We start from the raw sequence: 17,168 nt of genomic DNA on the forward strand, positions 1-17,168 counted from the left end.
TCTTTAGTTATGTGAATTTCTGCAGCTAGCTTTAATTTCTCCCCAGAAAATGAGTTTTTGTCTTCTACCACATGGTCCAGTTGCAAATTTTCAAAACTATTATGCTCTGCTTTCCTTTTAAACATAAGTTCCAATATCAGATAATCTCTTTGTGACTGTATGAAAGCATGTGACTGTACGCTTTTGGAAAAAGCCAAGTCACATACTGAATGCTTTGTTGCTTAGAAATTTCTTCTGCTAGACACCTTAAGTCATCTCTCTCAAGTTCAAAGTTCTGCAGATATCTAGGGCAGGAGAAAAATGCCACTAGTCTCCTTTGCTAAAGTGTAGCAAGAGTGACCTTTACTTCATTTCCCAAGAAGTTCCTCATCTCCATCTGAGATCACCTCAGCCTGGACTTCACTGTTAATATCACTATCAGTATTTTGGTCAGAAACATTCAACAAGACTCTAGGAAGTTCCAAACTTTCCCATATCTTCCTGTCTGCTTCTGAGCCTTCCAAACTGTTCCAACTTCTGCCCATTACCCAGTTCCAAAGTTGTTTCCACATTTTCAGGTATCTTTATGGAAGTACCCCCACTCCTGGTACCAATTTTCTGTATTAGTATGTTTCACAGTGCTATAAAGAACTACCTGGTACTAGGTAATTCATAAAGAGTTTAAATTGACTCACAGTTCTGCATGGCTGAGGAGATCTCACGAAGCTTAAAATCATGGTGGAAAGTGAGGGGAAAGCAAGGCACATCTTACATGATGGCAGAAGAAAGACAGAGCAGGAAGGGGAAGAGCCATACACTTATCAAACAACCAGATCCCATAAAAATTCTACCATGAGAACAGCAAGGGGAATGTTTTCCCTTGTGATTCAGTCACCTCCCATCTGGCCAACCTCCCAACATGTTAGGATTACATTGCAAATGAGATTTGGGTGGAGACACAGAGCCAAACCAGAGCAATCCATCTCTATCTCAGGCAGGCAAAAGTTAAGTTTGTCGATTTTCTTTTTTGTAATTTGCAAATTTTGATATACGTGGTTTCAGATGCCCTTTTGGGGACAGGGGCTATTGGTTATTTGGCTACTTTTCATTATTTTTTCCTTGTATTTTAATACAGGAGTCTATTAGGAAAAAAAACAAAACAAAACAAAAAAAAACCTTAGAATTCCAGTTTCTCATCTAAAATTTATGTGAAAAAGACACAAACTTTAGCCAAGTTGTACTTATTATCCTTAAGTAAGGAGTATGCAACTTTGGTCTTGTTATCTCAAGTCTGCTTCTTAAGTAGTTTAATTATTGACACCATTTTCTCTTGAAGTTGTATTCAAACTTGTGACCCAGAGATCACAAGGTTACATTGTGTCATACAGTGTGGCCTTTGGTTTTCTTTTCTTTTTTCTTTCTTTTTTTTTTTTTTTTTTTTAGATGGAGTCTTGCTCTGTTGCCGGGTTGGAGTACAGTGGCACGATACTGGTTCACTGCAACCTCCACCTCCTGGGTTCTAGCAGTTCTCCTGCCTAAGCCTCCCGTGTAACTGGGACTACAGGCATGCACCACCATGCCCAGCTAATTTTTGTATTTTTAGTAGAGATGGGGTTTCACCATGTTGGCCAGGATGGTCTTGATCTCTTGACCTTGTGATCCGCCGCCTTGGCCTCCCAAAGTGCTGGAATTACAGACGTGAGCCACCACGCCTGGCCTGGTTTTCTTATCTGTTAAATAAGATAATATTCATTTATGTTTTGAAACTCTAAGTTCTAAATCTACTAAGTTGCACTTTAAGTTCATGGATTGAAAAACGTAAATTTAGCCAGAATTTCAGGAGCCATAAATATAATTAAATAATAAATAGGAAATCATTCTATTTTGTAGGTCTGTTCTATTTAAAGTGAGGACTAGTATTATAATCCCTTCATAAGAAAGTCAATTAAAAATTTAATTGATGGCTATATAATTCTAAATGCAATGGGTGGTTCTTAAAAGTTTAATTGACAACTATATAATTCTAAATGCAATGGGTGGTTCAGTGGTTTCTGCATGTCCCAGTTAACTACTCTATGAATGAATTTTCTAATTAATGTACATCCCCACTGGAATCAGAACATGTATGTCATGTTTACCAGATTAGTATCACTGAAAACAGTATTTAAAATTGTGTGTTTCTGTTGTGCATAATTGATGTGGTTATTTTGAATTGTTTTAATTGGAGGGAGCATTATTTTAGTTTAGTATTTATATGTTAGGTACCATGGTGACTAATTTAAGTGAAACCTAAGATTAATTATTTGGACCAAAATCCTGAGAATGCCATCTTAAATACCTTGCTTATTCTTGAAGTTTATCAAGGCAAATTGTTAGAGAAAAGAAAACTTGTTTGAGATTATCTTAAAATGACACTAATCTAATTGTGTTCAATATTTGCATCCTATCCAATAAAAATATATTTAAGTTCGATACATTATAAATAATAAGTCATAAGGTTATTAAAATTCTGAAAAATAAATTTGATTTTTAGATTATAAACAAAATTATTTAATTTATGAAAAATGTTTTCATTGTTAACTTACTAAATATATCATGAAACAATAGTTTGCATTCAGGAAACAATGCTAGTCTTCCAAAAAATATCATTTCTAAAAGAAGCTTTGTAAGTCATTATTTTAATGGGGCTACCTACATTTTTTTTTTTATTTTTTTTAATGGAGTCTTGCTCTGTCGCCCAGGCTGGAGTGCAGTGGCTTGATCTCAGCTCACTGCAAGCTCCGCCTCCCAGGTTCATGCCATTCTCCTGCCTCAGTCTCCGGAGTAGCTGGGACTACAGGCGCCCACCACCACACCCAGCTAATTTTTTGTATTTTTAGTAGAGACAGGATTTCACTGTATTAACCAGGATCATCTCGATCTCCTGAGCTCGTGATCCGCCTGCCTCGGCCTCCCAAAGTGCTGGGATTACAGGCATGAGCCACTGTGCCTGGCCCCTAAGTTTAATTTTTTAAAAAATTTACAATTATTTACTTCTTATACTGCTAAGTCTATGGGGTACCTGTGACTAATTAAAAGTTTGCTAAACCTCCCTAATATAGAGGAATGAACATAGAGTTTGGAGTCAGGCCTGATTTTACCACATTCATTCTTCATTGAATTCCTCATGTTTACTGACTATTTGCTATGTGTCAGGCATTTTGCTCAAAATGAAATTTTAAGTTTCTTGAGACCTCCTCAGCCATGCAGAGCTGTGAATCGATTTAAACTCTTTATGAATCACCCAGTCTTGGGTAGTTCTTTAAACAGACTAATACAGAAAATTGATACCAGGAGTGGGGTACTGCTATAAAGATACCCAAAAATGTGGAAGCAACTTTGAAACTGGTTAACGGGCAGAAGTTGGAATAGTTTGGAGGACTCAGAAGCATACAGGAAGATATGGGAAAGTTTGGAACTGCCTAGAATGGTTCTGACCAAAATACTGATAGCGATATTGACAATGAAGTCAGGCATGGCATAACAGCGTTTTAGTCAATAATGGACTCCATATATGATGGTGGTTCCACAAGATTTTAATGGACCTGAAAAATGCCTGGTGACATAATAGCCATCAAACACACATACCTTAATTTTTTTTTTTTAATTTAGTGTAGCTTAAATGTACCATGTTTATAAAGTTTACAGTAGTGTATTGTAATGTCCTAGGCTTTCACATTTACTCACTACTTACTGTCTGACTTGCCCAGAGCAACTTTCAGTACTGCAAACTCCATTCATAGTAAGTGCCCTATGCAGGTGTACCATTAAAAAAAATGTCATATTTGTACTGTACTTTTCCTATGTTTAAATATACAAGCACTTACCTTCTATGACAGTTGCCTACAGCATTCATTACAATAACATGCTACATGGGTTGATAGCCTGGAAGCAATAAGCTATACGAGATAGCCTAGGTGTGTAGTAGGCCATACCATCCAGGTTTGTTCAAGTACCCCATATTATGCTTGCACAAGGACAAAATCACCTAACAATGCATTTCCTGAAATGTATCCCCATTCCTGAGGCATGCATGACTTTATTAACACCACATTGGATCTTTAATAGTTAATTTTCTCTCATGTAATCATGGCCATGTTTGTATAATAATTGAATGAGATTGCACAAGTGGAAATGTTTTTTGAGTTTAAGAATACAGTTGTATTCTGTATCATCATCATCATCATCACCATCTACTTCATAAACAGCAATCCATGGAGAAAGTTTGGAAATGCATAACTAATACATCTGGGACTACGTGAGATTTGGATGGCAACTAATACTAAACTCCTTCAGTTTATTTTGCCCTAAATGACATGTCCAGTTGATAGAGTTCCTTACTTCTGGTGTGCTAAGACAACTTAAGAAAGCTCACTGTGGCAAGTAAATCCTGCCCACTAAATGAAACATATTCATTCCTGTCCTATTGATTGTTTCGTAGAAGCCAAGCAGGAAATTGAGGTAGGAAACTGATTATTCTTTATAATACATATTTATTAAGCAAATTCTACATGTACGTACCATGCTAGAAACTGAACAAAAGAAGGGGAATGGAAAAGGCATTGCTCTTAAGCAGCCTGTGATTTGTATAAGGAAGTGTTAATTATAATAATATAATGGCTAACATCATTAAATACTTACTATCCATGCATAAGATGCTTTATAATCTGTCATTATTGAATAAGGGGTCTTACATTCTTTTGCTGTGAGCCAAACTCTGTGGAGCAAGTTAAACATTTAGCATTGAGAAACATTTTTAAATAGTAGAAAAAGTATATTAGATGTATCTGATTTGTGGTAACAGACCCTAGAAATCTCGTAACTACAGGCACCTTGCTATCTCCAATTTTTTCTTCAAGATGAGTAGATAAAACATTGAAGTATTGGTAAGGAATGCCTAGATTCTCCAAGAATTTATAGTTTCTTAGTGTATTTTTGTCCCTGACAATTTATTCATTTTTAAGAAATTATCATGCTACTAATATTTTCATACATGTTTATAAACTTTCAAGTGATTGATTTAATTCTCATAATCCATTATTAGGCCTATTTAAAATTATCAACTCTATTTTCTCAATCTCAGTCCAGAATAGTTTTCATATTGCTCTGAGGCATATTAATTTAAAAAAAAAGATGACACTGTCTATTCAGTATTTCAGAAAGCAGTGACTTTTCTACTCTCCGTTGTGCTTACCTCATGTGTTAAGTATTATTTTCAATATTACCCATTTTGAGCATAATTTTCTTTAGATAGCTACAAGATATACATTGCCTAAGCTACTAGGTACTGCCACAAGCTACGTTTACTAGCAGATATTAGTCATTTCACATACTTACTGTACATGTTGCACAGCTAGTTTTTTTCTCAGTTATTGTAATACTGTCAGAAATATATTAAGGCTTTGTGTCATTTATTATTTTATGTAAAAGTGTGTTTAGTAGTACAAGACCTAAAATAGTACTGAGTCAGGATGCTGACTCTGGTTTTCCAACATATATTTTCTTCATTATAAATATGAATAAGTATCTCATTATGTTGTATAATCTCTTTCAAGTTTTTCTAATACCAGGGTTGGGCTAAAATGTCAGATGACCTCAGTATCATTTGGAAATCATCCTTCCTTCTCAATACTTAGTTTACTTACCAGACAACAGCTCATATGCTTGGGACATATGGATTAAATGTTGTTCATTAGGAAATCGAGGTATAAATGTATTGCCTTATTTCAGTCACTGTGTATCAGTGGAGATTTGATGTCACTAATCTATCACAAAAAGGGCACTTTTCTATAACCATTCAAGATACTTAATCTTTGGAGCAGGCTAGCATTCTTTAAATACTGAAAATAGACTTGGCAAATACTTTAAATACTAAAATAGACTTGGCAAAGTATATTATAGATTTTTATTATACATCTTACTCATTCTTCACGTGAAAATTTTTAGTTCATCATTTCATCTCATAATTTTGCCACTGCTTTTTTGTTTTTGCTTTTCCACCATTCTGTATTCAGGGTTACTTTTTTATTTTTGAGACAGTCTTGCCCTGTCACCTAGGCTGGAGTGCAGTGGTGTGATCTCTGCTCACTGCAACCTCTGCCTCCCAGGTTCATGTGATTATCCTGCCTCAGCCTCCTGAGTAGCTGGGATTTCAGGTACTTGCCACCATACCCAGCTGATTTTTGTATTTTTAAGAAAGATGCATTTTCACTGTATTAGCCAGACTGGTCTCGAACTCCTGACCTCAAGTGATCTGCCTGCCTTGGCCTCCCAAAGTGCTGGAATTACAGGCGTGAGCCACTGCTCTCAGTCTCAGGATTATTTTTCTATTCTCCCTACTCAGTTTTTATTTGCCTTCTCAATGGTTCATTTGTTTCTATATAGTAGTTCCTTAATAGGGTCTTGTACTTTTCTGTAGTTAACTAGAGGTGTGAACTGCTCCACGTATCCAATTTCCTTGTCTCTGCTGTATTTAAGTCTTACAGAAATGTTGATTATTTTATTTGCTCATTTCATTTATTTTTCTATGGTGTAATATTCAAAAAGAGGCTCATGTTATAGGAAGGAAGGTCTTTGACTTATAAGATAATACATTATATAAGATAGTAGGATGAAAGGTACTTTTTTATTAATTTTAAAACTATTCTGTTAAAAGCTTATCAAACTTTTTGGTTAAAAAATGTTCATAGACTTAAAGACAATAATGATGAAAAACAATAATGATAAATGATCTAATTGGGCATACTGGGAGAATGGGGGGCTTAAGAGTAAGATGATATTATATTGCTAATTTAGTTTACTTAAAAATCAAAATATGTTCAGCATTTTCTTATCTGTGAGGTCTAAAGGAAAATACTTATGATGAAAAGAGTTAATAATTGTCCAGAGTTTGAATTATTCAAACACATTTTTAAATAAATTCAGTAAAATTTTTATCATGGTTATTTCCTAACTGTTGTTATTATTTTAAAGTTAAATGGAAATATTGCAAAGTTCTCCATATTGCACAAATGTAATAACACTGCTCTAAATAGATGTTTGCTTTTAAAACCATCATACATTTTAATTATTTCCTTTTTTGAATAAAGAACAAAGCATATATACATTATGTGAATAGCTTGATATTAAAATATATTGTCAGAGAAGCTGTAGTTAGTACCGCTCATTAGAACTTATCATGGTTACTCAAAGCTTCACAATTTGTGCTGTCCAGCCTGGTAGCCAATGGCTACATGTGACTATTGAGCATGTGGAATGTGGCTAAGGAACTGAAATTTTAATTTTACTTAGAAATATGCCGTATGTCTCTGTGGTTACATATTCGGCCATGCATTTAGAAAATACTCTCTTTTTCTAATATGTACGAACAAATAAAATTGAAATAACACATACAAAGAAGAAGATAAGTTTATAATTTATTTAATGCCTATTATCAGTAAAGTAACATGTTTATAGGAAAAGTAGTAATGTTAGTAGTTGTGTTATTATTCATGATGTTATCGAAGTATTTATTATAAATTTTTTTCTTCTATTCATGTTAACTCTTGTAGAAAAAATATTTTTAATGAGAAAAATATCACAGTTTGAATTTGTTTATGAAATGAAATACCAATTGGGTGTGTATATGTGTACACATATGTGTTAGAGACATACACACATGGTGGTACTGATGCTTAGGGAGGAGTTTTTAAAGTAATGATATCATTGTATTGTCACACATTTTAAAGCAACATATAATGAGGTGTGGCTTGATGAGATTATTTTTAAAATTAAATTTTCTTGAAATTGTTTTGGTAGAAATGCAGACTTGCTGGTAGTCATAGAAAGCAGTTTAAACAAATTTCAGGAAGTAATTAGGTATACCATCTTCTTATACATTTTTAAAAAGTAAAATGAACTGCTCTGAATTATGGAATTAACATTTTAAGATGTTATATTAGGTTACAAAGGGAAATTTCTCTATTTCAGCATGTTTTCTTAAGTAGTGAATGGCCATTTCAGGAAAACATTAAAAAGGAGTCATTAGGGTGCCTAGAAATCTGTATTTGTGTTGATTTGATTTTATGGATTAGTAAATCAACATATATAGAATGGATTAATCAAGCTCATGGCTCTCTCTTCCACGTGAGCAGTATTCATATGGGCTTAGTTTAGCCACTGGACATTAACTCAAATAACTACATATATAATATTTTCAAAGTATAGACTTGCTTGTATCTATGAACAAACTATTTTCCTATTACTCTATAACATAAAACACTTTTTTTCCCAAAGAACTGCAATTTGTATAATATTTAGTTTTTCTTCCTGCAAAAGAATTAAATTTGCTGCTCAGTTCCCAGGAGATTTACTACACAGCAAGTATGTAAGGGGAATGAAAGTAATATTTTTTACCAAATTTGCATTTTATAACTCAAACAAAAGAGCAAATATATATTTTATGTGGCAAATTCATAATATGTTGTCTCACCTACCAAAATATTTGGCTTGGAACAAAAGTGTCATTTTGTTTCAGATTTTAAAAAGGAAGGCACAATTAATGTGATGGGAATGAAATGAGTGCTTTTCTTTACATTTTAAAGGCAACAAGAAATTTATGGAATAATTCTTTCTTTGATTTCTAGTGGTTAGAATGCTCATGGGTAAACACATTTATAAACCTGGGCCTAATTTTGCTATTAAAGTAGGACAAAAGATTTTCTAAATGTGTGTCTATGTTTTTTTTTTCTGAGGAAACAATTTATTCTAACAATCTAGAGAAAAGGACTGTGAGAGTTTTTTTTTCTTTAATAAAATAAATTAAGCAGTATTAAAGTTTCTTAGACTTTATAGAATCAACAAATAAATGCAATTAAGAAAATGATATTTTCCATGAGGTTTTTCTGCCTTCTTGCAACAGGATCTATGAAATCATTCAGTCTTCTCACAGTCTTCTTACTCCTCTATTCTATTGCTGTTAAGAAAAAAAAAAAAAAAAAAAAGTGATACAAGTAGCTATATTTTGTGTGTTTTTCTAGCACATTATTTTTAAAAATTATTTCAATAGATTTTTGGGGACAGGTGGTGTTTGGTTGCATGGGTAAGTTCTTTAGCGGTGATTTCTGAGATTGGTGCACCCATCACCCGAGCGGTGTACACTGTACCCAATGTGTATTCTTGTATCCCTTACTCTTCTCCTGCCCTTCCCCCTGAATCCCCAGAGTCTATTATGTTTGCCTTTGTGCCCTCATAGCTTAGTTCCCACTTGTAAGTGGGAATATACAACATTAACATTGAACGTAAATGGCCTAAATGCACCACTTAAAAGATACAGAATGGCAAAAGGGATAAAAATCCACCAACCAAGTATTTGGTGTCTTCAAGAGATTGACCTAATACATAAGGACTCACATAAACTTAATGTAAAGAGGTGAAAAAAGATATTCCATGCAAATGGAAACCAAAAGTGAGCAGGAAGGATGATTCTCCTTCCTCAGCCTCCTGAGTAGCTGGGATTACAGGCATGTGCCACCATGCCCAGCTAATTTTTGTATTTGTAGTAGAGATGGGGTTTTACCGTGTTAGCCAGGCTGGTCTCGAACTCCTGACCCCAAGTGATCCACTTGCCTCGGCCTCCCAAAGTACTGGGATTACAGGTGTGAGCCACCATGCTGAGCCTGATTATAAGTAATATTTTTTGGCCAGGCACCTGGCCAACGTGGTGAAACCCTGTCTCTACTAAAAAAATGCAAAAATTAGCAGGGCATGGTGGTGGGCGCCTATAATCCCAGCTATTTGAGAGGCTGAGGCAGGAGAATTGCTTGAATCCAGGAGATGGAGGTTGCAGTGAGCTAACACGGTGACACTGCACTCCAGCCTGGGTAACAGAGTGAGACTTCATCTCAAAAAAAAAAAAAAAAAAAAAAAAAAAAAAAAAAGTACTATTTTAATCAACCCCGAGAGCCTCCTGGAAAATTTCAATGTATAATCTAATTTATTTAGCTAAAAATAGCCTATTCCTTTTAAAATAGTTTTCAGTGATTTTCGTAAAACTTTGAAATTTTTAGTCATAAATTGAAACATGTAAATACAGTGAATTTTTAACACCATACCAAATGGAAAACTAAGAGCTCTGAAGAAATGAAAAATCAAATCCTTTTAATATGCCGTGCACTTTTCCTTCCAAGGAATAGCTTCCTTTCAAGCTGTTTGTTACATATTTGAGGGTCCTATTGAAGTGAAGATAACAATATAAAATATTTTTATTTTGATATAAAATTTCATTTTTTCTTTGATGTAAAAAGAATATATAATTGTCAGGTCATTCATATCATATAAATAATTTTATTTACTACATGTTGCATGTAAATGTAATTTTTAAGCACCAAACTTAAGACTCCTTTTTACAATGTAGTTTAATCATATTTTTAATTTCATCACAAAGTATTTTTGCCTTTTCTTAGATAAATTAAATAGATTTATTTTGGACATGTCTAAGAACCCAAGTATAGAATAATAAAGTAAGAGTATTTTAATATTTAGTTGAAAAACCTCTGTAGTAAGATGAAAAAAGTTGTGAAAAAAGTTTGTATACCAGTAGATATTTGACACCTCTTTCAAATGAAGACCATTAGTCTCATTAGTGGGAGTTCACCTACTTTTCATCTTAATGATGGCAAACCTAGAACACATTGCAGAATATTCTCTGATGGTAATACACAGGCCAAAGGATGTCTACTGTCCATCTGTTTGCAAAGAAGTCCAACCCACATAATCACTAGAAGGGTTGGTAAGTTGAGCAAGTAGGTAGGGTGTATTTAAGTTCACTCTCTCAACCTCAGTCTAAGAGCCTTCTTGCTCTGTATCCTAATGATGACATCAAACTCTTAGAAAGGAAAGCACTGCTCACCTGAGCCACCTTTCTTAGGAGAGTTGTGTAGCAGTGATTAAGCCTTGGTCTGGAGGGTATGTGATAAGCACTCTGCTCAGATCTGTCAATTCCATATCAGGAAGCATTCATTTGTTAGCAATAAAAAATAAAAAATGGGTGGTGTGAGCACACATACTGTAGACTGTGCTTGTCACCATGTTTACAGTCACTGTTAAATTCAGTGTTCCTTCCTAAGTCCAACTATTGAAATGAATGTTGAAATGTTAACTCTCAAGATTTAGACTTGAGCAAGAACTGAGGTTATCAAAGCAAAACAAATTTTAAAATCCTTGTAGTAGTTCCTCATGAAAATTTGAAATCACATTCATTACAGCTTATGTGAGTCATTTGATTTATATTATAATATGTTGACTAACAAATACTAAATTAGGTTTATCAAATAGCTTAATCACTATAAATTGTGATAACTTTAGGCTTTCTTGCTTTCCTTCTTCCCCCTTTCTCTTTTTCTCTTTACTTATTTCTTTTAATTGTCATTAACAAGATAGAACATTTTGAATTAAATACCACAAATGTCTTTGTAAAAAAATATTTTTTGGGGAAATTTCTTTAAGTGTTTGTGGTGTGATGCCAGGAACATCTGTGTTGCTGTATCTGGTTTAGATATACATTTTTTATTCCTGAGCAGTGAAGAAGGAAAAACACTGGCTGTTGTAGTTGACTACATATATTCCCTAGGACAAGGACTCCAAGCAGGCTGGGTGGGAGTATCTTGGAATATTATTTAGGTGGGATTGAAAAAGGAGGTGATGTCCTCTGTTAAAAAGCATGTTTGAAATTAGCCCAATTCCTATCCAGGGCCATTTATTTCCTTTCCTAAGTCTCCATAATGGACCTTTATGCTTCATTTTCTCTTTGAACGTCCTCTTGGTTCTGGCCCGCATTTCTCTTCCTTCAGCTGACTGCTGCTTTAATCCACAGTCTCAGTGATTTCCTCCATTTCCCAGTGCTTGAAGCATTCCCAGACTACTGAGGTTTTCTAAAGGCTTTCACTGCTAATACCAAAAGAAAAAAACAAAACAAAACAAAACAAAAAACAAAGCTCCATCCTGTGCCACCATGGGAACTGAACTCTGCTGTACTGGCATTTGATCTCCAAAATGAGGAGTACAGGCTTGAGAAGTAATGTGATGGGCTAGAGAGACGTGGATAGAAGTTAGCAAGCTCCCTGTATGGAAGAAGGAAATAGAATTTTATTCTTCATCTGTCTTTCAACTGCCTGTTACCACCACCAGTTTTGCTGTAATATGCCCTACCTTAGAGTGCTTGTATCTGGGGCAGAAGCTACTTGCAGTACTGGCAGTTTTGATGGAGGAGAGAGGGAATCAAAGAAAATGAGGGGAGACAGTCACAGGCAGCTGGCAGGGAAGGAAGAAAACCAAAAATCAAAGAGGTAAAGGAATGCCCAAGTGGTATCAGGAAGCTTCTTTTGACCATTTTTTAATGTAAGCTGTAGTACTAAATGGACCACTGGCTGTACATTTAGAGAACGACTTACATATTGCCAAACTTAAACACTGATTATACAAAAAGGAGATTTTTGTGATATTTTATTCCAAATTTTAATTTTTTACTGGTCATGATTTTCTTTATATTGAAACAAGCACTTTTGTTTTCATATTCATTTCTTTTCCTAGAACCATATACTTAAGAGTATGTGCAAAGAACACTGGAATGATAAACTAAGGTTACTGTCCTTTCATTCTTATAAGCTGGGGGCCAAAGATAAAAATTTTGTGGAGATGCTCTTTTACAGTGATTTAAAAACAGGCTGCTGCTTCCCTTCTTGTCAGCACACAGCCATTATTCATAGCATGATTGATATTCTGTTGCCTAATTCCCATCTCTGTGAGAGAAGCTCATCTTATCTGAAAGAAAAATAAAATGTAAAATATGTTTTTCACAGCTTTATATTCATTATTTTTCCAATCAAAAGAAAACAAGAGTGTGATCTTTATAGGTGGCATGGTCATCGTAGTAAAGTTGATGATTAAGAGATGCACTTCATTTACTCAGCAAGGATTAGGTCAGCAGAATTAAGAAGCCAGGGTTTTCTGCAAACCAAGAGATTTTCCCTAACTTGACAGTGTCCACAGGTAAGGCTGGATGGACTGCTTTCTACCTTACACTAAACCAAAATATGCTGCTTTACCTGTACACCGTGGCATGCCAAAATTCAGCACCTGTCTTTGTTGCTGCTCAAAAGCAAAGTAGCGTTTGTTTGTATAAGAATTCACAAAGATAAAGAAAAAGTTGTTATGAGGAGATAAACTATTCTTTTTTTGACTTGACATTTATTGTTTAGTACAGAAATAAAATGGAAAGGAAGGAGAAGAGAAAAAAATACCTGGAGAAAGGTTGTAAATGCTGGAGCTACCACCAGTTATAATCATGTCCAAATTCTGAAATAATGTAGAGATTTTCTTTAGGTTAACAAGTTTTAAATTATGTAAAGTTAGCAAATGGTTATCAGAATAGAATAGAATGGAATAGGAAAGAGGATTTTTATTCTCAAATTGAATCTGAAAATATATAGAAACTCAAGGAAAGTCTGTTCCAAGCCAGTTGTCTTCATCATCATCATCATCTATTTTTTAAAATAGTGGTTAATGTATCACCCATTTATTCTAGTACTTTGATTTTTTTTTTTTTTTTTTTTTGGTAAATCTAAATCTTCTGAGACAAACCTCTTTTCTGGACTTAGTCGAGTCAGAATTTGTTTACACATTAAGCATGACTTGGGTTGTATTCAGGAATTCCCATTATTAAGCTTGTTCTCATTATGAATAAGAATTCAGAAAAAAAATGCTGGATGCTAGAGTAGGATCCATGGCAAAACCTAGGCTTGTACCTATGGTCATGAAAGGAGAACTCGCTGTCAGGTCTGAATCAGTGACCTTGAACTCCTTTTATAATATCCGACTTAGTACATTCCCAAAGTTGGTGTCAAGCCTGGGCCTGTTGCATTTTGTTGATTTTTCTTTCCTTTTTTAAATTATAGTTTTAGGCCACACTTTACCAAAATTTCTACCGAGGCACTGCTACTCATAACCATATTTACCTGTCTTTTGTTTACAGAAATTGAATTATGCTGTAGCAGTTGACAGACTGTCTTGGCACATGACTCTCCTCTAAATTCCCTGATTTTATTATTTTGCAATACACATTAAATAATCGTTTTAAGAAATAAGCATCTTAAACAGAAAATACAGTTTCAAAGGGCAGTTAAATACAGGTAAAGTATATCTTAAACATTACAATGATTTATATCTTTGTATTATGTCCAATGTAATGCAGTAAAACAAAACTTTAGTATTTGTGTTTGTGTAGCATCAAGTCACCACTGAAAAGTAACAAATTCAGCCTAATTCCTTATTTAATAAATTGGAAGTCAAAAAACAGACAAACAAACTAGACGTCAAGATCACAAACCAAATATTTGAAACTTTTTTTGTTGTTTCTTTAAAAATAAACTCTGGAAAACCAAGTATTGTGTAAAGATGTTATTACCCACATTTGGCCACTAGCTATTTTCTATTACATGCTAATACCACATCAGTAAATATGCCTGTGTTGATACTTCAATTTTCAGCTGAAATGTTTTAAACAAAATTGTTGATTTTTAATTAACTAGTAACTTTATCCAATTAAAAAGGTTTTAGTTGAACCTAATAAAATTTAGTTGTTTTTGCTTTCAAGTTTCTATATTTGCATGTTGCCATGTTTATAAACACTTTTGATCAGATGATGACTGTATTAAGTACAGTTAATTAAACAAAAAATAAGGATGAGACTAAAATGTCAACATGGGCAGAGTTTACTATTAGAACATTTTCAATAAGTACTGAACCTTGCTCTTGCCCTAGTATCCTAAGACCGCTTTCCCTTCCATTTTTTGCCTGGATTCCAGGCCCCGCATCTCAAATAGAACTTGAATTTTCCAATAGGTGCTAATAATGCTTTAAACCTCATATACTTATATTGATTATCTTAGAAAATACAAATCTGCTTGGATATATGTGTTTATACATACGCACATAGGTACACACATGGAAATATGACTAATAAAATATATGAAAATATGTAGGTATTTTATAGATATATAGAAATATAATAGAAATTGGGGTAAATATTTTCATTGTCTCAAATTCATATTCACATCCTAAACAGAAGTACAAAGTTTTTAAATCATGACAAACCAATTTGCCTAATGGACAGTTCCCAGTGGACCTCTCTTCCAATGATCACTTTTTCTAACTAACATTTTTAAAAGTTAGCATTTTTATAAATTACAATAAACTATTCTCATTTGCAATAAAATATTAATATGCTATAAATTAACCAAATAAATTACAGATTTTAGTTGCTTAAAGCTATGTTGTTTTTATTTAAGTAATGGCATATGGATAATATATTTGGTAGAACTGGAATATCTTTAAGTCAAATTTCATAGCTTTTTCCAATAGCCTTCTTAAAATCTAACTCCAAATTAGTATATGAAAATAGAACCTTTTAGAATTGTTAAAAAGAAAACAAAACAGCTTTTAAAAATAGTTGCTTAGAAAGACCACACCAGCAATATGTAATAACAGTAATGTTTTCTTTATACTGGGCAGTTGAAAGATTTTTTTAAAGCTCTTTGCAGACGATATGGCAGTATTATGAAAGTTTGTTTCACCTCCTATCAATGCTGCCAATGGGAGGGAATCTGCTCCCCTGTGATTTTGTTTTCCCCGTTGAATGATAGTGATGGAACACTTGCATGATGTGTTTGGTGCCTTGCATGAGGAAGACATGCAAAGGCAAGGTCCAGTCTGCATGCTGCTTAATGAATGTTTTTCCTTTTCTCTCCCTCCTTGTCATGCGCTTTCAGAAGACAACAATGTGGAAGGTGGGTGCTTTCTACCTTATTTTTCCAACTCTCATTTGTCCTTTATTTCTTAGTGCTAATAGAGTACATCTTGAAGTTAGACGGTAAGTTGAACTTCTTTCTGAACATTTGTTGGTTTCTGAATTGTGTATCACTTTTCGTACAGAACATATACATACTCAACCCTGCCATCCCAAGTATATGAAACTTTTTCAAGCTTAACTTCAACCCTTGATAGATCTCAGCATCCCATATGAACCTTAGAATAGTTATTGCAGTGTTCTGTATGAGAAAAATGATACAATGCTGCTTTTTTTACTTTAAAAGACAAAATATTTCTTTGTAGTTTCATAAGACAGTGCATGATCCTTTTTCCATTTTTTTAATCAAAATGATTTATTCTATTCTGTTGGGAAAATTTAGCATTATGTCATTTCAAGCCCACTGGTTTGTTTCAAATGATTGGATATATAAAAAGAATGCAATAAAATACTGAGTATAAGTAAGAGACATAAATTTAGGTTAAAAAATAAGCCATTGTTCAGTGGAAATGAAAGCATACAGCACTTCGATATGATTACTGGTAAGTATATTTGTAATATGTTTTGCCTGCTAAATATTTTATTCAAGCTTTTATAAAAAATTATCTCTATCACAGAAATTTGAAGAAGTTATATAGCTTATATATTTTCCTGTAGAATCCAGCAAATTAAAACATATTTCAGCATTCTCATTTTTTAAGAACTTAAATGCATTAGTCAGTGTGCTACAAACAAATCTTCAAAGGGTTAACGTGCAAAAAGAACTAGGCATAACAAAAAAATGGTGAAAGGGAAGGTTTTATTAACTTATATATGTTCTATCAACTTATATATTCACAGCATTAATAGTTCTTGCATAAACAATTTACTAATATTTTTATATGAGAAGGCAGCATTTAGTATATTTTATTTTGCTACCATATTTTGAAATATAGTTATTCTGTAACTGTACATTTCTATAGAATGAAGGATTTCTTAGAAAAAGACTCCCTATCCCAGGTTACAGACAAATAGCCATTAAGGTTACCAAGACTTCATGTATCTAAAAAGAACATTTGATGGTAATTCAAAGTTGACCAGTAGCAGGGATAAACATTTTATTTGTCATTCTTACATGGATAATATTATAATTGCTTAGCTGCTGAACATATATCTGTTTTGTTATCTAAAGAAAATAGATTAAAACTTCAAAAGAAATCATAAATGATTATTTTCCAAGTGTTGTATCCATATATGGCTTCTGTTTTTCTATACTATAATTTTAATTGCATGTGATTATATACTTGATAAAAATGATATATTACCCTGC

At 33.6% G+C, this 17,168-nt stretch overlaps 1 protein-coding gene across 23 annotated transcripts in view; it reads left to right on the top strand.

Annotated features, from left to right (window-relative positions):
- The window catches only part of NRXN1 (neurexin 1), a 1,134,455-nt gene that overhangs the window by 93,101 nt on the left and 1,024,186 nt on the right, over nt 1–17,168 (top strand). For 14 of the 23 annotated variants that reach the window (XM_050753719.1, XM_050753720.1, XM_050753731.1 and 11 more), the window contains exon 3: nt 15,822–15,839. The exons of the other annotated variants lie outside the window; for them this stretch is intronic. In XM_050753719.1, the coding sequence (XP_050609676.1) occupies nt 15,822–15,839 (18 nt within the window). The remainder of the gene's footprint in view (nt 1–15,821; nt 15,840–17,168) is intronic. 23 annotated transcript variants of the gene reach the window in all.

This window comes from Macaca thibetana, chromosome 13, assembly GCF_024542745.1.
Source record: "Macaca thibetana thibetana isolate TM-01 chromosome 13, ASM2454274v1, whole genome shotgun sequence".
NCBI lineage: Eukaryota > Metazoa > Chordata > Mammalia > Primates > Cercopithecidae > Macaca > Macaca thibetana.